This window comes from Penicillium coprophilum, assembly GCF_028826855.1.
Source record: "Penicillium coprophilum strain IBT 35676 chromosome Unknown utg000004l_segment0_segment0, whole genome shotgun sequence".
NCBI lineage: Eukaryota > Fungi > Ascomycota > Eurotiomycetes > Eurotiales > Aspergillaceae > Penicillium > Penicillium coprophilum.
Genome location: NW_026622723.1, coordinates 2539750 through 2567408, shown reverse-complemented (window position 1 = coordinate 2567408; position 27659 = coordinate 2539750). Strand labels below are relative to the sequence as shown.

Here is a 27659-nt window from a genome sequence, read left to right as displayed (position 1 = left end):
AAGGTGGTTGCGGGCAGATCGGGCGGGATGGACCGAGGGCTGTCATCAATGTTAGGACTGCTCTTAATCTATCTTCTACTTGATTCGCAGATCTACAATGGGCTCGGCATATCATCTACATGGATTTATCTTTTTTATTCTTCATACGGCGGTTGGAAATTAATTAGGATTTGATAAATTCCGTCCACTGGAACTCGTGCAGCCGTGTAGTTGACTCAAACAATGGTCGGGTCTATATTCCCGTGGTATTTTTTTACCAGTCAAATTTCTATTATCGCAGTTGCTTCTATGTGAGGTGTTACTTCAATTGATCCAACTTTGGTCAGGACCTGTTCAATAGTGTTGATTGCCACCATTACCCTGATCCGAGGAAAGATGACGTCGACAATCCAATCGCAACCGACGTGTATAAGACAGGTTCCAGCACCCATGGGTAACCTTCCCTACCAAGCCAATGCGGCCAAAAATAAACAAACATTCTTCTCAAATTAGCCACGGCAATTTTATAACGATCATAGGCAATGTTATCCGCCTCGATCGACGGCGCTGGACCAACTGACAGCCATGTGCTGGCTCAGGTGGAGCAAGATGAGAAAGGCCTCTCACAAAAAGCTGGCGATACAGCAGAAATCACTAATATCGGGTGGGATGAACCTCCAGATGCTATCGAGGAACCCTTAGTGGCTGGACTCTCAAATGAGGATTTGTGGATGCTCATTAGACGATTTGACAAGGTATGTACTGAGCAGCCTACATGAAAATGTGCGAAAGGTTGAGACTAACCGTGCCATTTCCCTCTTCAGCAAGTCTATCGAGTTCAAGCCGTTCCCGATGCTCCCGTGCAGAGACTGGATCTCACACGCAAAGACGACGATGAATTTTCCCCGGACAAACTCAGGGCCACACTTGAACGTTTCTATGTAACTGTTATTGTGGGCTTCACCAATTGTATCAAACATATTGCTCGATTGCGGTCTTGGAAGGAGCCGCGACGGACCGCGATATTCTGCACGGCATGTCTTCATTCCAGAGAAATTGGAAATATATTTGTACCTTTACTGACTTGATTCAGGCTTACTTCTTATCATGGCTTCTCGATCTGCTCATGCCAGCTACGCTGGTCACCCTAATTGCCCTGGTGGTTTACCCACCATGTCGATCACTTATCTTCCCTCCCGCTCCAATCGCTCTTGTCAACAAGGATACGGGTGGTGTACAAAAGCCAATGGCGGGGATTCTTGGATCTGACGACAGTATCACTGGAGCCCCTGAAAAATTCAAGGGCGAGGCAGCCGAGCAAGAGGCTAGTAATCTTGTTGCAGGAGTTGCCAGCGTGGCTGTCGGAAGCGCAGTTGGAAAGCATGATCAAGGAGTCCCTGAGGATGCACCACTCGATAAGGATGTTCCAGACGCGATGGAAATTGTTGCCGATACTGCCGATGCGCAAACCGCTGCCCATGGAAGGGTGCCGGCAGACTCCCATGACAAAACAAGACAGCCTATGAAGCAGAGCGTGATGGATGCCGCGAACCTTTCAATGCAGGTGGTAGGCGACATCACAGATACCTATGAGAAGCTGGCCAAGTAAGTGAAGAGATTGTGGCTCTCTTGAGCATGAATCGTGGTTAATTTTATTTTATCTAGTGCTCTATCCCCCACATCCCCTTTTCCTCAAATGAGTCCTCGTCTGCGCCTGGCGGCTGTGCTAGGCCCAGCATTTCTAGCCTCAACACTGACATCTTGCTACGTCTTTATGAAGCTCAGTACATTTTTGATCGGGATCGTCTTCTTTGGAGACCCTGCCATCAGACGAGGGATTGCACAATTGAATAGCCGCTTCCCGAACTGGCAGAAGCTCATACAGTTGCAGAAGTATGCCTCTTGAGCCATTGACTTACACATAATACTGATGATCCATAGTTCCGTTTTGAAAGGTATTCCAACAAATGCTCAGCTGACTGTTACCCTTCTCCGAATCGGCGAGGCCAATGCATCACCACTTCCACCCCCTCCAACCACACAAGACAAAGTGCCCTCGCGGCCAGCTTCCTTACATCACGAGGAAATCCCCCTTGGCGCTACTGACGAGGAAATTAAACAAGCTGCACTGGTCAAGCCTGACGACCATGTCCAGGAGGTCCAAGCTTTGCCAGAGAAAAGCCATAAAAGGACATTGGGTTCTAGCATCCTGGGCTTCTTTCGAGGTACTACGGCCAGTGGTGTCGAGAGCAAAAGAGGGATCGATCGCTTGCGAGCAGCGGTTGGTTCACACCAAGCCAAGAATCGTGTCGGCGTCCTGCGTGATAGAGGCAAGAAGATAACACCAGGTGGACCCGTAGCGTTTGACGCTCGATGCAAAGGCAAGCGTGGCACTGTGATTATTGACTCAAGCAAACAGCCTGCCTTGCTGTACTTCACGACTGATACACCACAGCAAGGAGACGAACAGGTGGAGCATCGGAAGGTTGGATCGGTCCTGTTCACTATGCCGGTGACTGATATCCAAGAGATGCGAAAGTTAGGAGGAATGGGATGGAAGGGGAAATTGGTTGTTGGTTGGGCCCTTGGTAGTAAGGAGGTGGTCGATGGTTTGCTCATCACTGGCAAGAAGCCAGGGCAGAAACATCAACTTACTGCCATGGGGACACGGAATCAATTGTTCAATCGGCTTATTGCCATTGATGGACAGGTTTGGGCGAGCTGTTGATTCGAAGTCCCGAATGCGTGCTAAGTGAATCCCAGGTTTGGAAATGATATCCCCGAGATTTTGGTCGGTGTCATACCGTCTGCTATGTTTCATTGAGCAATGTATAAAGATATCAATAGCGTCTGAGCGTGTATGAGCCGATTAAATAATGCAACTTATTCTGACTCGGCAATCGGACAATCGTAGTACCTTCTGACTTTGCCTCCGGAAGGGCATCAGATCAGTAAAGCGTAACCTGATTGATCTCAAATCTGCCATTCACTCTACTCCAAAATTTCAGACCAAGTTATCCAAAGTATTTCAATTGATCAGACTGCATACCATCGGTCGTGGTGGGCTGGAAATCTAGAAATATTCCCACAAGGCTATATACAGCATGCCATATGATCGAAGCACAACGCATTCCACCGTTTGGAGAATTAACCCAACACCTTATTCATACTTTTTGCCCACAAGAGATCAAACAAAAGATCATCGACAGTGAGCCGGATCGAGACTGCCTAGTTCGACTTTATTTAGGCAGACGTCGAACACACAACCGGGATTCCTCAACCCTCTCACGGCTCAAGCATTCTCTTGGCGAAGTTGCCCGCTACATGAAGACCGGCTAGAGGAGCTCGCAATCTCTTAAAAGTCCGTGGTAGATACCGTGAGAATTATGCGATGTCTTACCCCCAGGATACACATGGAAAGGTCGCTTTCACAAATTAAGTCTCTTCTTGCTTTCTTCCCTGTCTGTCTGTAAAACTGGAAATGGCGAAAGAAAATCTTTGAAAGAGGGATCTCGACAGAATATCTGAGAAGACCACTGTAAGGCCGCACAAGCGGCCGTGTCCATTTGTAAATCATATTTGAACAAGCGAAAAGATCACTTCGGGCACAGCAGTCGAAACGCTATCGGCTCAGTATATTCCATCCTATTCACAAGCAACAAGCCTACATTAGCATATATAGTCTCTTGATAAAATCACAATTATCCGACTTACATCTTCCAGCTCCGCCTCCAAGATAATTTCTACCATTTTATTAATGGCCGCTCCACGCTCTTCTTTAGTCAAACAGCCGATCTTAACGAGCTCAGTAAGAGCCTCCCCAACCCAGTTCTGACAGTTCCAGTCTCGATCGTTATTGCTGTTGCGCACCGACGTGCTAGCACATGCAAGAATGATCTTCGTCTTGGTGACAGATTCCGGCGTTGTACATACAGGAATCCAAGCTATTGGCTGCTCTGACATGGGGTTCTCGGCGTCTTTTTGGAATTTAAAAAAAGGGTGTGCGCCGGCAACATGAAGCCAGTCATATTGACCGTCGGGGTAGAGGGCGTGCAGTGCTGTGTGTCGGTATTTGGAGAAGTCTACTGGCACGCCTTTGTACACGAGGATAGAGATTTGTCTCGGCATGTTCAAGGGATTGATTGTCCGGAGGGAAAATTATAGAATATCTCACCAAGTCGCTTTTTCGACGAGTATGTTGAGAGTGGAGAGATGTTGGGTTGTTTTAGGAAAAGCGGGCGGTGGTGCTTGGGCTGACAACAGTCTTTACTGGCCGTGGACAATCCTGGTCTATATCAAAAATCACATATGCGCTCATTGCCTCTCTTGAATGGCAAGATGGCAGAGAGTTTAAATATCAACCAATGAATGATATCAATGAGATTCTTAAATTTGAAATAATAACTATTGTGTCAATGACTGTTGATAATCCCGCACGGTCTGCTCAAAGGACTCGTCGCGTTTGAACCCCAAGGAAATAGCTTGAGTGTTATCAAACTGCGTCGGCCACGACTTCAGGATTGGGACCAGCGCAGAATCCTCCTTCTCTGTAAGCAGAGCCAGCTTATCTGCCCCGCCCACTGCTTCTAATGCATCCATCATACCCTGGACTGTGACGCAGATTCCGGGCACATTAATCTGGCGAATGTGCGGGGGAATGGAATCAGCAGGAAGACGGAGAGTGAGAAGCAGATTTTCGACGAGGGTCTTTGGCGAGCATAGCCAGGATTTGAACTGTCGGTCTTCAATGGGAATCACACATTTCTTGCCGTCAAGTGGCTCCCGGATCATACCAGAGAGGAAGGAGGAAGCTGCAGCGGTAGGTGCACCCGGTCGGACGGAAATGGTAGGGAATCGCAGAGTGAAGCCGGTAATGAACTTTCGGCGAGTATATTCGTTCACCAGCGTTTCGCACACAATCTTCTCGGCACCGTAGGAGGATTCCGGAGTTGGGATCACACTGTCAGTCACAATCTCTGGCAATGGTTGACCATATACGGCCTGGCTGGACGAATAGATGACCCGCACTCCTGGACAAGTGAGTCGGAGCGCCTCGAGCAGATTGCGGGTTGCATCAATGTTAACACTCATACCCAGCTCGAAGTTGGCTTCGGAGCCGGAAGACATGATGCCGTGGAAGGCATAGACGGCGTCCAAGGAAGAATCAACAATGGTATTGGCTTCTGTCAAGAGATCGGCCTTGATTGCCGTTGCTGATTGGGGATAGCGAACGCCCGCAGGAATTGGGGGTTGATTGATATCGGTCAGTGTGACGCGATAGTCTGGGTCATTTAATAGCTCCTTTGCAAGCAATTGACCGATGAAACCGGCAGCGCCAGTGATGAGAATATGCATGTTTTTTTTGTAAAAAAAAGTGTAGTAATGAACAGAGAATATGGGCAAGGTGTTATAAGTTGAGTCTCCGCAATTCGCATCAAGTCCGAGGCGATCTCCAGCTGGTCCTCCACACCGGACTTGGGCCGGGCACAATGTCCAAGTGGATCAGCGGAACTGCCTTGGAGTCTTTCAGGGCCCGGGTCCTCTTTCCTTTGGGGTTAAATCCGGGGGAATATCGTCTGTGACCAGCGATTCGAAGTAGGCGATATACCATCTCTTGATGGAGCATATTCAATTCTAGTTACCCACGCCTTCAAAAGTCCACATTCAATGGTGTATAGAGACAAAGATCCAAAGTGTGTGGATTTCGGGAAATTCACGCGGGGGCCCAAGTCACCCAATTTGTTTTCTTTTTTTCTTCTTCTCTCTTGATATCACCCCATTGGCTATAATCTCCTTGAGTACGGTATAATTTCAATTTCTTTCTCGGCATTGTCCAGATCGCTGTACTCCGACCCTTTTCCCCCACCCTGGAGAAGTTTTTACCCCTAACCCGCATGCCGGAGTATCACCGATTCTCCAAAGCATCACATCATGGATACCACTCCACTGAAGCGGTCTCCTGCTGACGCTGGATTGGAGTCGCCCCGGACCAAGACACGGTCTATTCCTAAGATCTCCAAAGCTCGTGCCTGTGAGTCTTCCCCCACATAATCTCCGAACTGCATTAACGGGGAATAGGCGCAGAATGCAAGCGTCATAAGATTCGCTGCGAGTTTCGACCAGGAGAATCAACTTGCACAAAATGTACCCGCAGCGGTATAAAGTGTGTCGTAAATGACTTTTCACAGAAATTCGTTGACGATGATGGAATGTATGTGTAACCCCGCCCCGGCCCTTTGGTGAGCTTTGGAGCTATCAGGGGCTGCGCTAATTCAATGCCTCTGGTATAGATGGAAATCACAGGCCAATGCGACTATGCTCCAGCTGCAGGCGGCTGTTTCACATCTATTGCGACAAGGCGGATTGCCGGAGCTCTCAACCTATGCCCCCGGGGACACTGTCAATGGCCCTAGTCCTGCCGAGTCATACCATGCCCACCATCCCTCAGTCGATCGGTCGCAGACACAACCCAGTCACCAGGAGGGATTGAGAGTTGTAATGGATGTTACCCGGGAGCCGTCACCGGAGCAGGATCTCCAAGACCCGGATTTGGTCCCTGCTCCTATGCGCAGTCTATACGAGGTCACTAAGTTACGAAATCTCAGAAATAATCATGTCGAGGCACCGAAACAGACGTTGCTGGAGGAAGATTTCATCTCGCGACGGTTGATATCCCTCCACGAAGCGGAGGAATTATTCGCGTACTTCAGTCGCACTATGAACCAGCTACTGTGGGGTGGAATAATTCTTGTACACCGCGATTTAACATCCGTCCGTCGTGCGTCGACACTTCTTTCTGTTGCGGTGCTGACTGTCGCGGCACTCCATATTCCGAACCGCACCGAAACCTTGAACCGGTGCTACACCGAGTATGTATCGCTCGTGTCCAGTATGGCCCTCACGCGGGCCCACACTCTGGATGACATCCGAGGCCTCTGCGTGGGTGCATTCTGGCTATCAGAGCTGAGTTGGAAGCTGTCCGGGCATGCGGTACGAATTGCGACCGAGATGGGCCTCCATCAAAGTTATCAGCGCCTGACTCGTGGACACACGGATCAGTATGAACGCGCTCAGCTCTGGTATCTGCTTTATGTGTGTGACCATCACTTCAGTATTGCCTATGGGCGACCGCCTGTTATCCACGAGGATGTGGTGATCCGCAACTATGAGACATTTCTTGCGCTGCCGATGATCGTTCCCGGGGATATTCGACTTTTAGCTCAAGTTGCCCTCTTTATGATTTTGACCGAGGCATACCGAATGTTTGGTAGTGATACTGAGCAAGCGTTGACCGAGGACGATTTTGGACAGTTGCGCGTATACAATGTCGCCGTAGATCAATGGCGACTTCTCTGGCAACCTCGATCTGGTGAGTGATTTCTCAGGCTAATGCTCAGCAACTATCGGTCCTAACATACCATGGAATGCATTACAGCCGATAGCGCCTATGTGCGGACTTATCCATCCAAAGGGGTGGTTCTGCACTATCATTTTGCAAAGTTCCAGCTGAACTCGCTTTCGCTTCGTGCGCTCTCCCCATCCAACACACCTGTATTTTCTATGGATCGCAAGGAATCGGCCAACATCGCAATTTCCTCGGCGATGGCATGTCTCAATATGGTTCTCGAAGAACCTGATATTCGGGACGCAATCGTCGGTGTTCCAATCTTCACCCACACTATGGTTACATTCTCCGCTGTTTTCCTCCTCAAGGTCGCAATCAATTGGAACACTGCTTACCTTAGCATCAACCCCCGCCAAGTCCGCCGGCTAGTTGAGCGTGTGATCGAATTGATGAATTGTGTATCTGCAGGAGAGCGACATCTTACTCGACATATCGCACGTGGATTGGGCAAGATGCTTGACCGATTCGACGCTTGGGAGGCTGCTTGGCAATTCCAGAGCAAAGATACTGCAGTGGAAGGCCGTGAGGTCCCTGGGGGAGCCAACGCAATGGCGCAGGGCTTCCCTCCACCAGATCTGATCTATGGCATGGTCGGCACATACGGATTTGGTCTTGATGAGAATCTGCTAGATCCGAGTATGGCAGATTTTGACTTTCTCGCGCAATGACTATAAGCATTCCAATAGAAAGGCTTAAATCGATCCAAACCCGGGATCTCAGGAATACCAAGGATATCAAGATCTGAAACATTTGAATATCCTAGATGAACATGGAATGTAAATAGTGAGAATCCAGGGTTATTCGGCATTTGGCGACACGCACTATGTCATGGGCCACGCACCGGAGAGCTATCTGGACCTTAACCCTAAAGGGTGTCACTTCCATGTCGTCACCGTCACCTCCGCTTATGCTCTTGGGTGCCCCCCCCTTCTTACACGTCTGATTTCTCTATAATTTCCCTTGACCTGGGACTTTTGCCAATTCAGAACCTTCTCTCTTTCTCTCCCCCATAATTTCACCCGTCCCTATCCTTCGCACTTACTTAATTCTCACCAACCACCTAATTTTTTACCATGACTACCCGCAAGAGAAAGCAAGAATCCGAGGAGGAGCTCCAAGCCCTTCCTAGTGATGTAAGCGAAGAGGAGGAAGAGTGAGTTGTTACATCCCGGCATCAATTCCCCCTTTCTTCTCACCCCTGCACCAATACTTTACGCATAAGTACATTGCGATTCTGCACGGCTATAGTAGCTGCGCATCGATTACGACATGATCTCAAGACAGCCGCGCATTGAGATATATGGCGCGAAGCCTCAAAACATAATTGATCTTTACTAATCCGATCGCGATGAATTAGATATGAAGACTCCGAGCCCGAGTTAGAGGAAGGAAGCGACGAAGGCGAACAGGAGGAGGTGGAGGGAGAGTCTGAGTCTGATGAAGACGAGGAAGGCGAAGAAGCGCAGCCAGAACCAAAAGCAGAAGCCAAAAAAGAGGCTAAAAAAGAGACCAAAAAAGGAGCGAAGAAAGAAGATAAAGAGGAAGAGGAAGGTATGTTTTAGCTTGAGCCCTTACATCCCCTTGATACCCAGACTCGCTCATGCTGACACACCCCTCTCCAGCCGCTCCCCCAGCCAAGAAGCAGAAGACTGCACCTGCACCTACTGTCGTCGATGAAGACGAGGAGGACGGTGCAAATGGCGAAAAAGATGAGGACGAGGAGGAGGAGCCTGCTAAGGAAGAAGATGTGGAAGAGAGTGCCACTGAGACTGCTGAGAAGAGTGGTCCGGCTGCTGCTGCTGCTAAGGAAAAGGGTGGTGTTATTCCCAAGGAGTCCGATCTGCCTGAGATCGAGGCGGTTGAGGCGGCTGAGAAAGAGGAATGATTTTGCGATCAAGAGTTTGACTCCACAGGAGTTTTCTTCGAACTAAAATGAAATGTGCCCTTGAAGTGGAAGGGTAGTTGAATTGCTTTGCTATAATAGCCTGCTGTATACAATCAAAGGTGCCATGAAATGTAGAATGCTGTGGGTTGGAAGTGATTTTTGCTTGTATAGATCCGGGTATATTAAACTAGATCATGCATGGAGGTAACCAATCCTCGCTATGCTCTCGAGCACTTGAGGATGACGTGCATAGAAATCGCCGTTGAAGCTCATCTACTGGTTGAGTGCTCTGTTTCTCTCCACTTCAGTGGGTTCCGATGCAAATCCTAAAATAAACTGGTGTTGGGCAGTGATTGGAGGTAGAAGTTGATGCCTTAGTGGATACAGATGCCAAACTGATACATACATACTGCGTATGAGATCCACCCTGTTCAATCGAGCACACAACCAGCTGAACATAGAAAGTATATACCATCTAAGAAAACTACCTAACAATCGGACCAAGACAAAGTGCAGAAAAAAAGAGGTGTCATCAATCAAGGATGGTCATTAGCCCTGTCTGCGCCTCCGCTTTCTATCTCGATCTTCAGGGGAAAACATGTATATGTCTTCCAACTCAATTTGTGCCTTATCATTGCCAACATATTCAAGTGTCACTACCACTGCTACGGAAGGTAGCGCACAGTTGACAGTACTGGTGTGTGAGATCGAGAACGGCCTGAGGCAGGTTTGTTGCTTGGACAATGCTGCGGACCTTGACAGCACCCTCGTCTTCAATGAGCTTGCGGACCATGAACAAAAGCTCGGGGGAGAACTGATGGTTTATTAGTTACACCCATTAAAGTGATATTGGTCAGGGAACAAAGCATACCTCGGAGTACCAGCGATATTGCCAGGCGATGAGGCGAATCAATGCGCCGAGCATGCCTCTGGTGTCATTTCGCTGTTCGTACAACTTCAACACTCCACGCATAGCCTTGGGCGAGAATCGAGTGGCTAGACAGCTCTGGTATGCCTCAATGCTTTCATCGAAATGGTGCAGTCGCTGCGCAAGCTCGCCAAGAATTTCCCACTCGGTGGCAGACTTCTTGTATTCCATGGCTTGTTGACGGAACTGGGCCATTTCGGTTCGCCAGATAGTGTAAATACGCAGATCCTCGTAAAGTACCATGAACAGGTTATCTAGCCACCTTTCACACAGTCGCTTATTTCGGAATTGCGTGTATGAGGCGTGAGATGGGTCGGGCTGAGACATAAACAGTTAGCATATATATTCAATACGTTCTTGATCGGGGGTGACACACATCTTCTTTGCCAGACTTGACAACTTCGGACGCTACTGTTTGCTCCGGTCGCTCGAGGGGGCTTTCAGGGTGGCTGTCTCCCACATCTCCGTTGGCAGATTCTTCCGAAGATGGCTCGGTCGGGTCAGGACCAGCCACGGAGCCAGAATCATCTTCGTTGTCGGGAACCTTGCCGTTTGTCTCCGCCTCCGATGATGTAGCGGGCTTAGGAACATGCTGCCGCTCAACACGATATTCTTCTTCCATCACGAAAACTTGGCTGCGGGCCTTGAGTAACTGATCCCATCCAATGGCAGCAGCGATTTTTGTCAGAAGATTATAGGCTTTCAAGAAAGTACCTTGGTAGCCAGCAGCATGGATCTTTCGAAGCGAAGGGTGAACATAGTCGTGAGGGTCTCCCTGCTTTGGTTGGCCTTCATCGATTTCGTCGAGAATGCTTTCGGCAAGAATTGGGAGCATGATGCGTGACGGTTGTGGCATGCGAGGGGTATCTTTGTCTTGATAGGTGAACATAGGGCAAGAGTTCAGAGTCAGAAGCGCCAAGTCCCAGCGTTCCATACTGACATATACCTCTGCGAGGCGAGCCCATGTACTGAATTCGCTGGGAGCTGCAGTAACTGCACGCTTAGCGCACTCGAGTGCCATCTCGCTTTCGCCTTTGCTTTGACAGAAACTGGCCTGGCAATCGAGCAGAGCATAGTCCATCGGAACATCTTGTAAAGCATCATACATCAGGCGTACCGCTTGCACCTCCTCGTCTGCCATAATCTGTACACGGGCCAGGAGGGACGAAACTTCCACATCCTTTGTACGAAGCTTCTCGAACAAATTGATTCCAGAGGTGTAGCGACCAGTCGTGTGGATGTATTTGAGGATGCCGGATGTGAGGTGGTTGCTCACAGTGTTGGGGACTTGAGTTTCCGGGTCAGAGCTCAGTTGGCGCCCTAAAAGAATTGTTAGTCAATGATACAACATATCATCTTAAAAATTGGCCCGGTAACCATACCCAGGAAGAAAAGCTTCTCAGCAGCATCCAAGAACTTATGCTCCATCTCTGTGTTTGTCACAGGGTTGAATCGTCGGACTCCAACAATCTTCTTGACGGAGTCTCCGCTTCCATCGTCCGCGTAAAGATAAGCCCTCAGAACAGAGCAAAGGAAGGTCTCAAGCCAAAGGGCCTCAGTAGCAACCCGCTTGTCACCCCGCTCATCGATACAGTAGCTCTCCAAGCTTCCAGGGATTTTGACTTCGACGCGCATATCAAGATGGGAGAATGCATTGTAGCAACTATTTAGACATTAGCACTTGGACCCAACACCGCGCCAACATGGAATCTAACCAGTAGATCCCCGATACCACTTTATGCGTCTTGTCGAGGGGAGAGAATGTGAGGGTATTAACATAGGCGGCTAAGCTAGCGGATGAGGAGGCATCGATTCCAGTAACATGATGATAAACTCCGGTCTGCCATAGATAGAAGATCAATCAATTGCTTCCATATAGTAGATTGTATCACGGATGGAAAGTTGGTATCCTATATCTTACCTGGCGTGTCGAATTGGCCTTGGGCTGCTTCACCAAATAGACCAAGTCTGGAGGGCCTAGTTCTCGCAAGCTCTGCAAGGACTCCGTTCGCGCATCGACCGCAACATAGATATCCTCCTCCTCATGTATCCTGGATAATGCCTCTGAGGTCAGTCACAATTCCTATAATTGTCGTGGTGGCGGTTGTTGATAATCTGGAACAATGGCCATGCATATGCAAACCGGGGAACACGTAAACGGGGACAGGAGCACATACTCAGGGACAGCGGGCGCGACCATGGCGCCTGCACAAGCGCGGTGGAATGAAAGATGAGGGTATCTTAATTAATGAAATCTGCGTGAATCGTAAGACGTTTCAGGGGTTGCGCTGAGGGGAAAGTGAAGAGTGATCTAAGAATACTCCAACTGCCAGTACTGCCCCCAAGGAATGGGTTTCAGGCCACAAGGCACCCAGGCATCCAGGCACCATTCAGGCCCAAAACACTTTCCCCGATTGGTGCAACGCGTGATAACGTGTTTGCCCGCGATAACCAAATGATTTGATTATTGCTGCCCGCATCTATGGTCTCGGTATCATGCCCGATGCTGTCGCCTGATTTCTCTTTTCCATCTAGTATTTGAGGGACCCGCGTGGAGCTCACACCATGTCGAGCTGGGTCGCATTGAATGTTGAGCCCGACGAGGCCGTCGAGGAGGAAGTTGACGACACCAAGGAGCTTCAGATCGAGGAAGCTTTGAAGCTTTACCACAGTGCCTTGAAGCTGCATTCACAAGGGCCGGACCACTATTCCCAGGCTGCCGAGGCCTATGAAGCTCTTCTTAATTCGGAGATCTTCAAATACCCAGAGTCTATATCCGATTTCAAAAGGGGTGCCTTCGACGATGCGCAGGATGAAATTGCTACAGAATCGATCACCGAGTTCAACGTTAACGACTCTACCTCCAGTCTATTCCAAATGCTCTATCTGTCCTATAAGAACTACGGCAAATTTGTTCTCGATTCAGTGCAAGACTCCATACGAACAGCGCCACAGACCCCCGAATCTGAGCAGGAAATACAACGAAAGTTGACGGAGGCATCCAGGAAAGCTTTAGGATCTTTTGGAGATGCTTTGGAACGAGACGACTCAGATCTCAACCTCTGGAGGCAGAGCGCAAGACTCAGCAGTTCCTTGAACAGCTACCGTTTGTCTCGGTATTGCTTGGAGAGTGTCCTAGCGGACGATGACAATCGCTTGGAGTTACGGTCAGAGCAGCTTGGCCTAGAGGAGATATTTGCGGAGCAGCGGTTGCGAAGCACGCTACAGTCCCTTTTCGACAAGTTATCTGCCTCGCAAATTCCCGTCCAGAAGCCAAAGAAAGCTTTGTTGAAATACCTGAAAAAGCATGAAGATCCATATCCCAATCTGCCGGCACTTCCTGCCGCTTTGCGCCGCCTAGATCCATCAAGGGGCCCTCTTGCTCTTCACGCTTCCCGCCGAGAGATAACCCCTGCTGACCCAACCTGGGAGTCAGTTGGCAAAGCGCTACTCCAAGCACTTGACGATGAAGATGATAACTCGCAGGCCGTTCCCACTCAGTCTATTGGTATTACTCTGCCTTCCAGAAACTCCCAAACTCCAGCTACCCCCATTGCGGATGCGGAGGCCACGGAAATGGCCTTGGATACCGAGGATGGCGGGAATCATGGTGGTAATGAAGTTGCCGACGTGGACATGCTTGAGACAACCGAAAACGATGCCAAGCCCGAACAAAGCTCATCTCAGCCAATTAAAGTGCCCACTGAGGCAGGAGAGGAACAATCATCGATCGATCAAAGTGCTGAAAAGCAATTGATGGAGTCATTGGAACGTCAATCGACGCAGCCACAGGATCAGCAGGCCGAACAAGATAGGGCCCACGCAGAAGAAGTTGACACGGTCTCTGCAGTGGATATTCGAAAAAGATCGTCTGCATCGGCCGCGAACGAAGAACCGGAGGGTGGCCGCATGAAAAGCAGACGGACCCGAGCCCGAGAGTCAAATGCCGACACCTTGGCACTGCCTGAAGAAGTTGCATTCGACCAAGAAAAATACTATGAAGACCGTCTTGAGGTTTTTGTAAATGCCGATGATTGGATGTTCAGCACTGTTGACTCTCTCTTCTCGAAGGTCGGTATTGATGCACTTGGTAGCATTGAAGGCCTGAGAGAGAAGTGCTCCGGAAATGACTCAACCGATACACCCCAAGATCTCGAGACACGTTTATTTCAGGACTTCCGAGGTCTCATGAAGACATGGGATGACGAAAAGTCTCGATTGATGCAGCAGAAAGACGATTTATCTCCGCTGAAAGACATCCGTGGCACGAGCAAGTCAGGATTGGCTGTTTTCCTTGAGCACTCAAGAAAGGGTGCTCGGAAGCCAGTTATCGAGGAAGAGCTCCCTTCTGGGGAGCAATTGTATAACTTTTCCAATGCCATCAACTCTGACTGGTTACATCCACAGCAAACTTCGTTCGAATGGCTAAAATGTCTTCTCATGCCGGATTTTGGGCGAGAGTCTTCGGACTGGCTGACAGCAAAGTCGACTTACACCTGTTATTCGTGGCCAAAAGACTTGAAGGAGACGGTCGTGGAACTCTTAGTTCGGGAGGATGAATTCACCTACCGGGAGTGCAGCGAAATGATCGCCAACCTCGAAGCTCGAATTCTTGGCTCAAGCAATGGAGCTCCATTTGAATACAAGCCGAAAGACTTGTTCGAATTCCAGATGATACAAACCATCTACGAGCTTCATTTGGATGTCTTTTCTTCGGCAGAGAGCCTTGACGGTGAGACAATCCAGGAAACAAGACTCGCACAGCGTGATCGGCTGGCTCGCTGGGGTATGCTAGCTCGGTCATCGATAGATCACTTTGTCGACCATTGCCCCTCGAGCGAATCTCAATCAAATCTCATTCTGCGCCATTTGTGGGCATCGGCATTCCACGTTAATCTTGCCGGTGACGCACAGCGAGAACATACCCTGCTTTGTCTCCAAGACCTCAAACAAATACTTCAGTCCCTCGGCAACCCGAGCGTAAATCTCATCAACAACGCCACAATGTCAGAATTGTCCGCTGCTGTGATAGACCAGGAGGTCTTGAAGCTCAAGTGCATGGACTTTTTCGCCAAGGTATTCAACTCAGACTCTGAGGATCCCGTGACTCTCATCGAAGCAATTGAGCCTATTCTTGAACCCTCGTCCATCGAGTATGCTGAGAGTTCAGCGGAGAATGACATGAATAATCCCACCTCACACCTCGGTGAAATGGCTGCCTTCCTTGATAGAGGTGACGCTACATTGCGACTATTCCTCTGGCGTCGACTCCAGGAAGCATACCAAGCTATTGATTACCCGCCTAAAGTTGTCTCTTGCTATTTACGAAGCATTGAAGTGGTAATGGCAGAACTCGAGGCAGCGAAACACAGCGAAGAAACAAGCCAACATCGACAAGTGGCTCTATTAGGTTGGCTCAAAGCTCTCGATGGCATTGTGGCCAAAGCTATACCACATATCCTTGAAGACCCAGAACAAGCATTTGACTGTATAGACATGGAGCATTTGCAAACCTCAATGTCTGCTATTGCCCGCCTCGTGAGGCTGTTGCACAGCTTTATACTTTATGAGGACTCGGTACGAGTAGGCCAGATTTCTGGTCGCGACTTCCGAGGCTCATTGGCGAAATCGCTAGAAAACCTGAAAGAAAGAATGCGAGAGCTATATGTTCGCTGCTGGATCTTACAATACGCCCTCTTTGTGGAAGCGATTGCCCAGAACAAGGGGCTTTTCGATGATCCGCTTGAAGACCGCATTCATTTCCTTCGTTCTGTTCATAATGCATTGGGCGTTCGATCGATGTGCAGGTACTCGCAAAAGAGATTCTTGAAACTTCTAAAAGCAGAACTATTTGGTCTTGAAACCAAGGGTGATTATGAATTTGATATGTATCAAATACTCCTCGATCTCCATGGTATCAAATTCTCCGCGTTTGATGGAACTGTGGACCATGGATGTCCCCCCGAGAAATTAGACCGCCCTACAGCGATCATGATGATCGACTTTGTTCTGCAACAAGCAAACAAGATGAATATGAAAGACTTGTCCAAGTCCGAATTGAAGACTACCATTGAGAAGATGCAGCAAGCGATTGGTCCTGCCAAGGCTTCTTCGCAAACACCCCAGTTGACTTTCAACCGTCGCCTTGTGAATGCCTATCTCAAAGCCGCGCTCAACCCATCCAATCTCCTCCGTGCTGTTCAGGGCATTACAGAGCTTTCGACAACAATAGTTCCAACGGAGAATGCGAAGATCGCTGCCAAAGGGTGGTTCTTCCTCCTTGGCCATGCCGCACTCACCAAGTTTCGATCCTCGAAGCGCCTCAGCCCTGGCCCAACAAGCGAGCTTGATGATGCCATCGGATTCTTTAGACAAGACTTGGATCATGGAACAGGGAGATGGGAAACCTGGTATAGGCTCGCCCAAACATATGACTCAAAGCTTGATGAAGACATTACATGGACAGCTGACAAGATCAATAACAATCGTTCGGACTTGGCAGCATTGCAGCGAAATGCTATTCACTGTTATGCCATGGCTGTTTCAACAGCAATGAGGACTGCAGAGCCAACGGCAGAGACCAGAGAAGCGATGTCAGATCTGTATTCAGACTTCGGTATCCGCCTGTACTCGTCCTCTCGCGAGCCCTTATCCATGGGGGCCTTCAGTGTTGCAGACTTCCCTCGCCATTTCAGCAGCGAGGAGAGCCAACAAATGTACAAGGGGACGCCTTTCAAAGAGATGTCGCTTTATTCAACATGGAACTTTGCTAGCAACCTTCTCAAACGGGCAGCTGTCGACAAGTCTAAGCGATGGATGTAAGTGTTTTCAATGCCACTTGACAAAATTGAGACATTGAGAGAATACTGACATACTGTTAGGACTCACTACACGCTTGGCAAATGTCTTTGGAAAATGTTCACCAGCGACGACGCTTTGAGAACCACTTCCAAGAAGGTTGAAATGCAAGAGGTGATAAATGCTATGCTCGATGCTATTGCTGCACTTCCGCAGCGAAGAGACTCACGCTCTGATCCGATCTTTGAGCCACATTTCAAACTCTTCTCTTTTGTACACAAGCTTGTTCTTCGAGGAAACATGACAGTAAGTCTATCACTCCTGATATGAAGAACTCATTCTGATAGCCACATCAGCCTGCCGAAGGAAGCAAGACCCTCCTTGCAACTCCCTGGGCTCGTAAGATTGACCCTCCGGAGAATATGGAGGGATGGAACCCATACATACTCGAAGTCCTGCGGAAATATAAGAGCGCCGACAAGTCCAACTGGCATCATCGCATGGGTGTAAAGGTATATCACCTGCAGCTTGATTCTTTTTTGCTCATAATGCTCACAACCCCTAGGCTGCGCATGTCATCTATGACGACCAGCGAAACGCAACCGCTGCTATGGCTGCCAAGCAGGAACTTTCTCAAATATTCACCAAGACACTTACAATCCAAGTCTGGCGGCCAGAATTTGAACGTCCCGGTCGTCATTTCGTTTACACGACCCGCTACGTGTACTTCTTTGTTGGCCTGCTTGACCAGCTTGACGATCGCGCAAGCTTGGATCAACTTTTGCGCCGCGTGAGAAAGAAGCAAGGAGATTTCTTCAATCACACCAAGCTGTGGGAGGACATTTGCCTAACCTATGCAAAGATAATCCGCCGCGCAGCCAAGATTAACGAAGGACATGAAGAAACCATATTCAAACCAATCGGGTGGGAAGAGTTCTCCACTAAGACGGCCCGTTTGGAAAGCCTACCTCACCTGGGCCCAGAGAGCCAGGCTATCTTAGAATTACTTCGAGACGCCCTGGAGCTAAAGAAGCTTAACAACAACCTCATGAAAATTACCATGTTCGAAGACCTAATTGCCGACCTCTACGCCCGACTCTACGAGATCAACACACCTCACCTTGTCGAACAAGCAACCGAGGAAAATAAAGAAAAGATGAAAGTCGACCATCTCCTCATGGTAGGCGACGGCCTTCCTGAGACTTCAACCCCTCCAGCATCCGTTCCAGTATCCGTTCCAGCATCTGATACTCCAGCACCCCGTGGTCGGACAAAAGGCATCGCCCGTCGCGACATCCAGAAACGCGCCGACACAATCGTGAACACGAAACTGGCTCCTCGAGCCGTGGCGAGTAAAGTAACCGCCGCAGGCGAGACGGAGCCACCTGCGACTCCGCAGGGCGTTGAATCGACCACTGCGGGGCCGAGCTCCGCGCCCCGTGGTCCCGCCAAGCAGGTTTCTGCTACTGGGGATGGCTCAGCTGAGCAGAGAGATGAGCATGAGAGTGCAGACGAGACTGAGAATAGTGAAAATGAAGACACGAAGCTAGTTGACGAGGGAACCTCGGCGCTTTTCCCTCATGTTACTGATGCAGAGGAAATGGGAACAGGCGATGAAGGTGCAGACGAAGTGGATGGTGAGGATGATGAAGGCGGCCATGAGAATGAAGGCGAAGAAGGGGAAGGTGATGGTGATGGTGATGATGATGGGGATGGTGATCCTGGTGGTGATGGTGAAGGAGATGAGGATGAGGAGATGCAGGATGAGGAAACAAAGTTGGAAGAAGACAAAGAAGGGAGGGAGACTCTCACTGCCGATCAGTCTGCCAACGACACTGAAACTGAGCATGTGGCTGACAAGCGAGATCCCGGGGAGCAAGATGCCATGGACATTACACCTTCTGAGTCCTGAGGAATTTCCATACATCCAAGGAGGGACTTGCTTGCTTTTTTGTCTTTTCGGTTTATGGAGCACATGGGGTAAAAATCTCAAGACAGGAGTCTTTTAAACTACAGGATGGCGTTGAGAGACAGGTGGCTTGGATAGCTTACGAGCTCGCGTGTACAATATTCACAACATCCAAATCTGGAATTGCCAATTGAGAAATGAAATATCAACAATTATTAAGAACAAAGGATCGATTGCCCCCAAACGCCATAGCCAAGGGATATCATTCCATATTAACCAAAAAAAAAGATACGCCGGGAAATTAAGGGCTTTAGTATCTTGAGCAGCGCAAGAAGGGTAAATCGTAACAGTCATGACGGAGTAGAGGGAACAAGACGATTTAGATCTGGTCCTCTGGGGCGAGGTCCCATTTCCGGGTTCCCATCTTTCTCGTCTTCTTGATAGGCGAGGCTCCTGGCGACGGAGGAGCAAATATGGTATCTGCGAGCTTCAATTGATCCATGCGTTGCAACGCATTCTCAATATCGCTCTCGCGGCCGAGATTAGCCCGTGCAGGCGTGGCATTCTTGGATCTATGCTTTCTTATCGGGGATTGATTGTGCATCTCCCGTTCAAGTGCAGCAAGTTTGCGGCGAAGCTGGTCATTTTCTTGCTCAAGCTCTTCCACTCGTTCGTTTGATCCGGAATCTTCAAAGACTGAGGATAGAGGTCAGTTGCGGGATTCACGTATTTCGCTTCTCATGGGCCAACTTACTTTGGAATCCACGGGATACGAGCTCAACCTTCTTGTCGATGTGTTCGTCATTGCGACCAATCTGAAAACTATCAGTATTTGACAAGTTTGGAGCTGTTCTAGGGCTACAAACCTGCTCGTCCCAAGCCCTCTGCCAGCGTCGCCTTTCTTCTTCCGTTTTCTCATCCATCTCTGCCCAGCATTCTTCTCGCACATCCTGCTCAATCATGAGACATCTTTCTTCGGCAGCTCTTAATCTCATTTCAACATCAGCCCGTGCAATCTCTTCTTCGGCTAGCTTGACAGCAAGGCCGTGGCAATCGCGTGTGAGGCGCGTAATCTCGGCAGTAGCTCTCTGGAGCTCTTCGGTTGAATCAAAGTTGGGCGAAGTGCAGCCACTGACTGAACGGTGACTGCCAGAGGCGACAGACAATATAGATTCACACACCGAGGGAACTCTAGGAACAGTAACCTCACGAGCCAATGCGGAATAACGCAAAATTTGGGATGTGGCGTTAAAATCACCCAGAGGGTCAGCCGTGACTATCATTATAGCCTTTTGGGGATATTGGCCTCTGGACATCTGATGAGACGATGGGAATGAATTTGAAAACAGAAGCTCGGTCAACTTGCACTGCCGGTAAGGAACGAGAGTAGTCTTTGTATGTTAGCAGCTGCGAATAAAGCAATAAGACGACAATCGCAAAGCATACCTTCATTCCATCCTGTATGTTACTTTGCATCTGAAGGCATTGGCCAAGATACATCAAGCTTTCGTTGATCTTGCCGGCCTCAGCCAGTGTAGCACCCGCTGTCTTTGCCGTTCTCGCACGCTCGGAGCCTATATTAATTAGCGGCAGCCTACAGCAAGGATGCAGCATACTTACCAGCAAGATCCACAACAGTGAGGGCGTTTCCAGCCCAACTGTATTCTCCGGTTCGCTTTGCGTATGTCCGCTTCTTGACTTCTAAGGAAAAGAAACCATGGCTTCGAGAGCTAACGCTATTCATTCCGGTACCAGTTACCTTGCGTTCGGTTAAACCAACATCCAAAATAGCGAGTGCTTCCTCGTAGCTGCTGCAAGCGATCTTGCGCAGCCCAGCAACCAGTTTTCGATCTGGTGAGCCCTCGGTAGGCTTGAACAGCAAGGGACGTCGTCGATCTTTTTGATTATTTCCGCGAGACATATTACCCTGACCTGAGACGATAGATGGAGATAGAAGATCGAAAATTCGGTCATTGTATACCTCATACATTGACACCAAAACGACATAGTCGGCATTTGAATCCAAATCCACAGTGAGGTGGCTCATATCGGGCAGCCTAGGAAGGGCGCATGGTCGTTCACGTACGTGACGGCGGGGGAAATTCAAGGCAGGGGTCGGTTCCTTAATGACATAAAGACGAGATTTAGCTGATTTGGGCTCAAATAGATTGGTGTGGGTGTAGGGGATAGGATTAGAAAACCCTGGAGTGATCCATCCAGAGGACTCAGTCGAGATCTGATCAAGGCCAGCTCGAGCAGCGCCATTGGGACTAGCCATGAGAGGAAAATCCGCCTTGCGGGGGCTTCCAGGTTTAGATCTCGGTCTTGGGAGAAACGATCCAGGGGTTCGTGGTTGTGGGGTCGGAGATCCTTGGGGGGACTTCAGGGTAAGGGGGGCTTCGTACCATCAAAGGAGTATTGGCACGAGACGGACTCATGGGTGTTTGCGCTCTCGACGTTCGTCCGTTTGGCTCGCCATATACAGCTTCCAAGAACGTCTGGGCGGAGAACAGTTGCGCTTCTGAAGCGTCCGCGGCAGCCAGTGAGGCAAGCATTACAGGGGTAATGCTGCTATCTTCGGTCTTGATTGTTGGCTCTAGGGAGCGGAATATAACGTCAAGTGCCATTTGGGTCATTCCTCGTTCGGTTTTGGATCCTAGAATCGTGTGACTCTATGCACGATCCACAACTCAGCTTGGTGGTCACGGTGCTGCAATATTCGAGATCATACCTTTCCGCTGCCTGTCACTCCCAGAGTAGCGACTAGCCCATCTCTGTTCTCCTTCAGAACTCCACGTATGATAGGTTCCATACCAGTGTCATGGAAAACATCTAGTTGGGAGGCAGCCTCCTCGAAGACCTTTGTGAAACCAAATCTCTCGACGGCGCGCTTTCTCATGTCATTTGGCGGTTGAAGAGTAATGTGGGTTGATCCCGGTGTGACAATCTCTGTTTCCTCCTGTGAAGCCTCTGGCGGCTCAACGTTCAAAAATCGGTCGGTTTCATTGGGTTTTTGGGCCATCGGCGGCCGTAACCGGAGGTACACTTGGAACAGTGATGCCTGGGGCTGTTTGATCGGCATCTTGGGTGACGCGTGGGAATCTAGACGACACAAGGACAGGTGACGTTGAGCCTCTCAAGCTGTGGGGTGGATGCAATATGCAAAACAGCTCAGCAGTCAAAGGCAAGTCCAGAACGTCCACAGATCAACATTGCGCTTACCGCTTTGGGCTGTCAGTTGCCCAGACAACGGATATATCACGTGCCACACACACCTATGCCTCCAAGGTTGATAGCGGATGTGTGTCATTGGTCGTGGAGATTGCTTTTCCATTAGGAGTAGTTTCCCTGACATATATGACTCGACGGAGTACTCCGTACTTTGTACACATATACTTGATATTGAAGTAAATTGTTTTACGGCCCCGTTCGCCCCAAGCGAAAACGAGTTACCTAGAATCGACTAGCGTGACAAGAAGGTTGGCAAATAAGAAGTCAAGGCTATATGAAGTAGCGCTGTACGGAGCACTGCGTAGGGCAGTTCGTATTAGCAGTTGGCATGGCGAGGCAAATACGAGGTCATTTTAAGCCTAAGCGTTGACCCGCTATTCCCAATGAACCAGTGACCCTCAGTATCTGATCATTCTTTGTGGATCCAAATTGAAGAGCTACCCAAAATAGAGATCATCAGGCGTTGGAAAGTTAGAGAAATACGAAATTACCGAAAGTGAACACCCCGTTAATCAGTGGACTTAGGGTTTGACAGGCAAATCATCGCCCGCAATACGTCCAACTCTTGTATATATATATATACCTAACAGCCTTCCAGTAACACTCATATTCTTCTATCTAGCATCACCTACATTAAATACCCTGCAGTACTTTTGTGTGAACTCGATTACTTCACCCGGCAATATATATGGTCAATCTACCCCAACCATGCTCGAAGCACGGTCATCATATCGTAAGTCGTCTACTAACGCAAGCACGATCAAAAAGACAATCTGACAAAACAAAGAGGAGGGAAGCCTTTGGTTCTATGCACCAAATAAAGGCGCTGCAATTGCCTTTGCGATTCTCTTCGCTATCTCTGGTAGCATCCATGGATATCAATGCTTGTATGTGGCCCCTACCCACTATGAACCCATGAAGTAACATGATTTCCCAGCAAATATAAATCATGGAAAGTCACCGGCCTTCTTCCATGGTCTGCCATCTTGTTCACGGCAGGTTTTATCACGCGAACTATCGGAGCGTTCGGGCAATGGGGAAATCTAGGCGTCTATATCGCAAGCACCGTGCTTCTCCTTGCCGGGCCGTAAGGAGTACCCATCCTATTAAGAGATATGCTACTAACGACTAATCTTCGATTGTCCCAGGCCAGTATATGAGGGTGCTAACTTTTTCATTTTGGGTCGTATCCTTTACTACATCCCATATCACTCCCCCATCCACCCTGGTCGCGTATTCACAACCTTCATCGCTTTGGGTGTGGCCATTGAGAGTATTACCGCGAACGGAGCGGCTCGAGTCGCAAGTGCAGACTCTAGTGTCAGCTCGCAAAACACCGGCAAGGCACTACTGAAGGCGGCGCTTATCATGCAGATCGTCCTAATGGCAGGCTTTGTAGCTTTGGCCGGCCGATTCCACTTCAATTGCTCACGAGGAGGCGTATTGAACCACAAGATCAAGAATGCACTACTGGTGTTGTACTGCAGCTGTACCCTCATTATGATCCGTACCATATTTCGCACCGTGGAGTACTTTACTGCCGCAAGTCTGAATGCCTACACTGACCTCGAGAACATCAGTCCAGTATTGAAGCAGGAATGGTTCTTCTGGGTTTTCGAGGTTGTGTTCATGTATAGCAACACCACTTTGCTGAATGTCTTTCATCCAATGCATTGGCTTCCGCGATCAAACAAGATTTATCTCGCCGAAGACGGTGTCACAGAGATTGAGGGCCCTGGCTATGACGATCCCCGTCATTGGCTTCAAACTGTTGTCGATCCATTTGATATTTACGGACTGATCGTTAACCGAGGCAAGAAAGAGAAGTATTGGGAAGCAAGTCTGACTCAGAGACAGGATACCACCGCTAAACTCACTCAAAGAGTATGAGCGCATTTTGTGTCGGCACAACTTCTCTTTGGAGTTCAGAAGTTACTTTATTTCTTACCCTTTGTTTGTTTGGCTCTCATGTATTTGGTATTCCATCTGATTCCTAGAATATTCCCTTGAAAATCACAAATATATATATCAAACTATCAAAACCCCATAGATCACCAATCTTCTTTCTCTTTACCCAGCTCCTCCTGAATTTCCCAACTATAGCGAGCAAATTTGCTCGCTCGACGAATCCGCTCTCCATAACAAATAAACACAGGTGGTACTATACAAAATGCAGTTGCCACTGCAGCAAGTACAGACATAGCATTATTATTTCCCAACCGATCAAACATCTGCGTCGTAAAAAGCGGAAAGACACCGGACAGCAACGCTCGCATGAATGCAACAGCAGCGGTTGCACTGGCAGAGTAACTCAGATAGGAATCCGAGATATACCCATACAGCACGGTATCCATTTCCGTTAGCGCATAGCCCACCAGAACGAGGGAAATAGTGGGCACAATCCACGGAGTGTGGGTCTCGGGCGGAATAGTCCAGGCAAACCACCATAGCCCAATCGCCAAGAATGGACCACCAAGGCCCAGCCCAACGAGCTTGTATTCGGGCTTGATAGACCGTCCTTGTCTGCGGAAATGGTTGAGAATGTAGCCATCTAGCACGCGAGTCAATGTGCTGAGACAGGTTCCCAGGCCTATAGCGATGAACATCAATGAAGCGTCGGTGTTTGCAAATCCCATAGACTCGTAGATAGGTTGGAGGGCTTCTGTAAAGATGTAGATGAGGGACATGGCGACGGAGATCATCACTGCAATGACGAAAATGATAGGCTCTTGGAAGAAGAGCTGGGCTGGGCGAAAGAGGGATTCTTTCAGAAATATATTGAGATCCGGGATATGGTCATGGTTGAGTGGCGGTGGAATTGATTGCATAGTAGTCATATCGGCGACTCGTTTCACCTCGTAGGCTAGTAACAAGGAAGGTCGAGATTCCCGAATAAAGAAGAGACCACATGTAATTGCAGCAATGATGATAGCGAAGATATAGAAGTTCCATCGCCTGGGTAGTTGTGAGAAACTGACGCAGACCATAGCTGAGGGCTACGTACCAATCAAGACCTGCAATGATATAACTGCTCATGATGGGTCCAAGGATGAGACCAATGTTTGAAGCAACTGTCCAATAATACATAGCCCATATTCGAGCATGCGAGTTGAACATGTCCTCTATGCTACCGCCGATGATGGTATAAGGGATTGCGGAAAGGAGCCCGGCGAGAATGCGCATGATGACAATAACTGGCATCGCACGTACGAGACCAATAATCATGCAGCAAATAGCGCTGAGACCACTGCTCACAATGTACATGTTCCTGCGCCCAAATGTCTCTGACCACGGGGGAAATAATATGGTGCCTGCCACCTGGCCGAGAAGAAATCTGTCGAATGTCAGATACGCAAAGTAGACCAAGACTAACTGATCTCACATCGTGACAAATATGAAAATTGAAAGCGTTTCACTGATTTTGTATTCATGTTTGGCTTGTGCAGCAGCTGCCGACTAGAATAGACCAGGATGTTAGCTCGGCAATATTGTAGACACGCATACATGGATAGTTGTATACACTCACACCTGCGGTGCTGGACGCTGTTCTGCAATAATTGTTAGCTTTTTGGCAAATCCGCCTTGGGATTTAGTCTGGTCATACATAAAAAGATCCAAAAGACAGACAAGGACAATATCATAAGCCTTTCGTGGCCCAGACCAATTTCGAGGATGTCTTGGATGGGTTTGCAACCATCGCACATATTTTCCATCTGGGGTAAGCTCAAGACGGTGGTCACGTAGGAGCTCAATAGCTGACGCTTTGGGCTCGTCTGTCAGTAAGGTCGATTCTGAGGAGATAGACTGCATATTGGGCAACCGTGGAGTAAATCATATAGAGATGATTCTGAATGTTTGACTGAGTCACCGTGATCTGTTATACGTCAGCCTTGGATGAAGCTGGTCTGGAGTGGGATTCGAGCCTTTATCATTTTCGCAAATATTCCTGCCCGGACATTTTGATGCAAAACCTTGCCCCGAGGAATGGAGCCCCTTGCGACTTACGCAGTGGGGATCTTGGTACTCAGTTGGCAATGCATATAACGCGTCAGTCACCTATGTTTTCCCTAGGAATCTTAATATGTAATTACCGAATACCGCCTACCGATAGGTGGATTAGCTGAAGCATGGTAGGCAAGTCGAGCTTCGTGTTTCGAAATCAAGTATATACCATGAGAACCCTACTATCTATCTAATTGGCTATTTATATAGCTCAGAGAATGATGACAATTTTAGCCACGAGACACAATCTATTGTCTTGATACGTAGGGATAGCTATCTTCAACATTCTTCATGGTGATAGCTCTGCGCACCTCAAAAGGTGCAACTCGTGGAAGGATCAGAGAACAAGGAATAAGATTCCATCTGCCTACAATGTCACAGTATTTCGAAATTGGCTATAGTAATACTCAAAACGCTATGCCCGAATCCCAGGGAAAGGAACAAGCTGTGATATCCAAGGATCCAAGGATATCCCGGGAGACGGGTGACCCGCTCTTATATAGACTGCTAGGGCCTAGGATTTGAATGTCATTGTTAAAATCTAACATATTAAATACCATCTTTGGGTCTTCAGGAAATCCAAGGCTATAGGGCGCCAGAAACAAGCACACAATATCATTGGCTATAAATGCTCGCCCTGATAGGACAGTTTTACACTGGAACGGACATAGGGTGGTCTTCATACCTTCATACCAAGCAAGCCAACAGCATCTTCACTAGGAACTTGCTTTATTTCAGCACGTTATCGACTTCGAAGCTACTGACAAACCTTGCGGATGAATTGCGATCTGTGACCACCAGGGTCCGTGGAGGCATGGAGACCAGTGAAGAAAGCACAGAAATTCACTCTTGCTCTGAGCTGTGGGATCTGATCAGTTTGAATATGATATAATAGTTGGATACGTCTTTCTCCAGTCTCGCCCATATTCTCTCACAAAACCTGTAGAGCACACAGATCCCTTTGTTGCAACAGATAGGGCCTCCGAGTACTCCGACAAATTTTCAAATATGAAAAGAAAGTCTATTAAATACTTGATTTGAGAAATTCTCGATTTTTGGACTAGCTGAGACCCCAAACCTGAACTCACCTGTGGTACTATACACGGCGGTTATACCTGCAAGGCGGAAGACCAGTGGATCTGCGCCAAGGCGATCTCCGACGAGGCCACCTCTCCGCACCCTTTAGCTCTATCAAAACATAACCCAACCAGCCGAATTAGCTGAACACGGTATGTAAGTTCTCATCCACCATTCTGCGGGAAAAAGAAACGTAAATATTTTCCTCGGCAGTATCTCTAACCAAGAACAGTCACTATTAGAGCGACCACCACAACCCTCCCGTCTATCCGTTGATCGCGAACCGCCCACCATGCTATCCGCTCTCTCCTCCAGCATTACAAATGCTCGGCAATCAGTCGCACAAGTGCTAAACTTTGCACTGGTACTTTCCACAGCTTTTATGATGTGGAAGGGCCTCTCGGTCGTGTCCGCATCAAGCTCTCCAATAGTTGTGGTGTTATCC

General features: G+C 48.7%; 10 protein-coding genes across 10 annotated transcripts; 5 read left to right on the top strand and 5 right to left on the bottom strand.

Annotated features, from left to right (window-relative positions):
• Window positions 1-521: 521 nt before the first annotated feature.
• N7500_005397 (DUF3292 domain-containing protein) lies at window positions 522-2707 on the top strand (the record flags this gene model as incomplete). Its single annotated transcript, XM_056676542.1, has 5 exons — window positions 522-734; window positions 804-1049; window positions 1073-1584; window positions 1645-1872; window positions 1921-2707. The coding sequence occupies 5 exons, from the start codon at window positions 522-524 to the stop codon at window positions 2705-2707; spliced, it is 1986 nt and encodes a 661-aa protein (XP_056531542.1).
• A 902-nt stretch (window positions 2708-3609) lies between these two features.
• N7500_005396 (uncharacterized protein) lies at window positions 3610-4107 on the bottom strand (the record flags this gene model as incomplete). Its single annotated transcript, XM_056676541.1, has 2 exons — window positions 3610-3624; window positions 3694-4107. The coding sequence occupies 2 exons, from the start codon at window positions 4105-4107 to the stop codon at window positions 3610-3612; spliced, it is 429 nt and encodes a 142-aa protein (XP_056531541.1).
• A 276-nt stretch (window positions 4108-4383) lies between these two features.
• On the bottom strand, window positions 4384-5334 carry N7500_005395 (SDR family oxidoreductase; the record flags this gene model as incomplete). The annotated part of the gene is made up of 1 exon (XM_056676540.1): window positions 4384-5334. The coding sequence occupies one exon, from the start codon at window positions 5332-5334 to the stop codon at window positions 4384-4386; it is 951 nt and encodes a 316-aa protein (XP_056531540.1).
• A 576-nt stretch (window positions 5335-5910) lies between these two features.
• N7500_005394 (putative C6 transcription factor) lies at window positions 5911-8052 on the top strand (the record flags this gene model as incomplete). Its single annotated transcript, XM_056676539.1, has 4 exons — window positions 5911-6010; window positions 6058-6190; window positions 6270-7348; window positions 7415-8052. The coding sequence occupies 4 exons, from the start codon at window positions 5911-5913 to the stop codon at window positions 8050-8052; spliced, it is 1950 nt and encodes a 649-aa protein (XP_056531539.1).
• Window positions 8053-8457: 405 nt separating this feature from the next.
• On the top strand, window positions 8458-9269 carry N7500_005393 (uncharacterized protein; the record flags this gene model as incomplete). Its single annotated transcript, XM_056676538.1, has 3 exons — window positions 8458-8537; window positions 8742-8935; window positions 9007-9269. The coding sequence occupies 3 exons, from the start codon at window positions 8458-8460 to the stop codon at window positions 9267-9269; spliced, it is 537 nt and encodes a 178-aa protein (XP_056531538.1).
• Window positions 9270-9915: 646 nt separating this feature from the next.
• On the bottom strand, window positions 9916-12397 carry N7500_005392 (ChAPs family protein; the record flags this gene model as incomplete). Its single annotated transcript, XM_056676537.1, has 7 exons — window positions 9916-10083; window positions 10141-10515; window positions 10574-11517; window positions 11580-11860; window positions 11913-12037; window positions 12119-12248; window positions 12375-12397. 7 exons carry the CDS (start codon window positions 12395-12397, stop codon window positions 9916-9918), a joined length of 2046 nt encoding a protein of 681 aa, XP_056531537.1.
• A 365-nt stretch (window positions 12398-12762) lies between these two features.
• On the top strand, window positions 12763-18907 carry hir3 (putative transcriptional corepressor of histone genes (Hir3); the record flags this gene model as incomplete). Its single annotated transcript, XM_056676536.1, has 4 exons — window positions 12763-17015; window positions 17079-17301; window positions 17352-17507; window positions 17561-18907. 4 exons carry the CDS (start codon window positions 12763-12765, stop codon window positions 18905-18907), a joined length of 5979 nt encoding a protein of 1992 aa, XP_056531536.1.
• A 376-nt stretch (window positions 18908-19283) lies between these two features.
• On the bottom strand, window positions 19284-21986 carry N7500_005390 (uncharacterized protein; the record flags this gene model as incomplete). The annotated part of the gene is made up of 7 exons (XM_056676535.1): window positions 19284-19600; window positions 19659-19719; window positions 19771-20295; window positions 20351-20478; window positions 20525-21140; window positions 21310-21576; window positions 21636-21986. 7 exons carry the CDS (start codon window positions 21984-21986, stop codon window positions 19284-19286), a joined length of 2265 nt encoding a protein of 754 aa, XP_056531535.1.
• An 857-nt stretch (window positions 21987-22843) lies between these two features.
• On the top strand, window positions 22844-24025 carry N7500_005389 (putative RTA1 domain protein; the record flags this gene model as incomplete). The annotated part of the gene is made up of 4 exons (XM_056676534.1): window positions 22844-22868; window positions 22923-23022; window positions 23073-23222; window positions 23284-24025. 4 exons carry the CDS (start codon window positions 22844-22846, stop codon window positions 24023-24025), a joined length of 1017 nt encoding a protein of 338 aa, XP_056531534.1.
• A 161-nt stretch (window positions 24026-24186) lies between these two features.
• Window positions 24187-25945, bottom strand: N7500_005388 (Major facilitator superfamily domain general substrate transporter; the record flags this gene model as incomplete). The annotated part of the gene is made up of 5 exons (XM_056676533.1): window positions 24187-25090; window positions 25140-25469; window positions 25518-25591; window positions 25662-25683; window positions 25740-25945. The coding sequence occupies 5 exons, from the start codon at window positions 25943-25945 to the stop codon at window positions 24187-24189; spliced, it is 1536 nt and encodes a 511-aa protein (XP_056531533.1).
• Between the last annotated feature and the right edge of the window lie 1714 nt (window positions 25946-27659).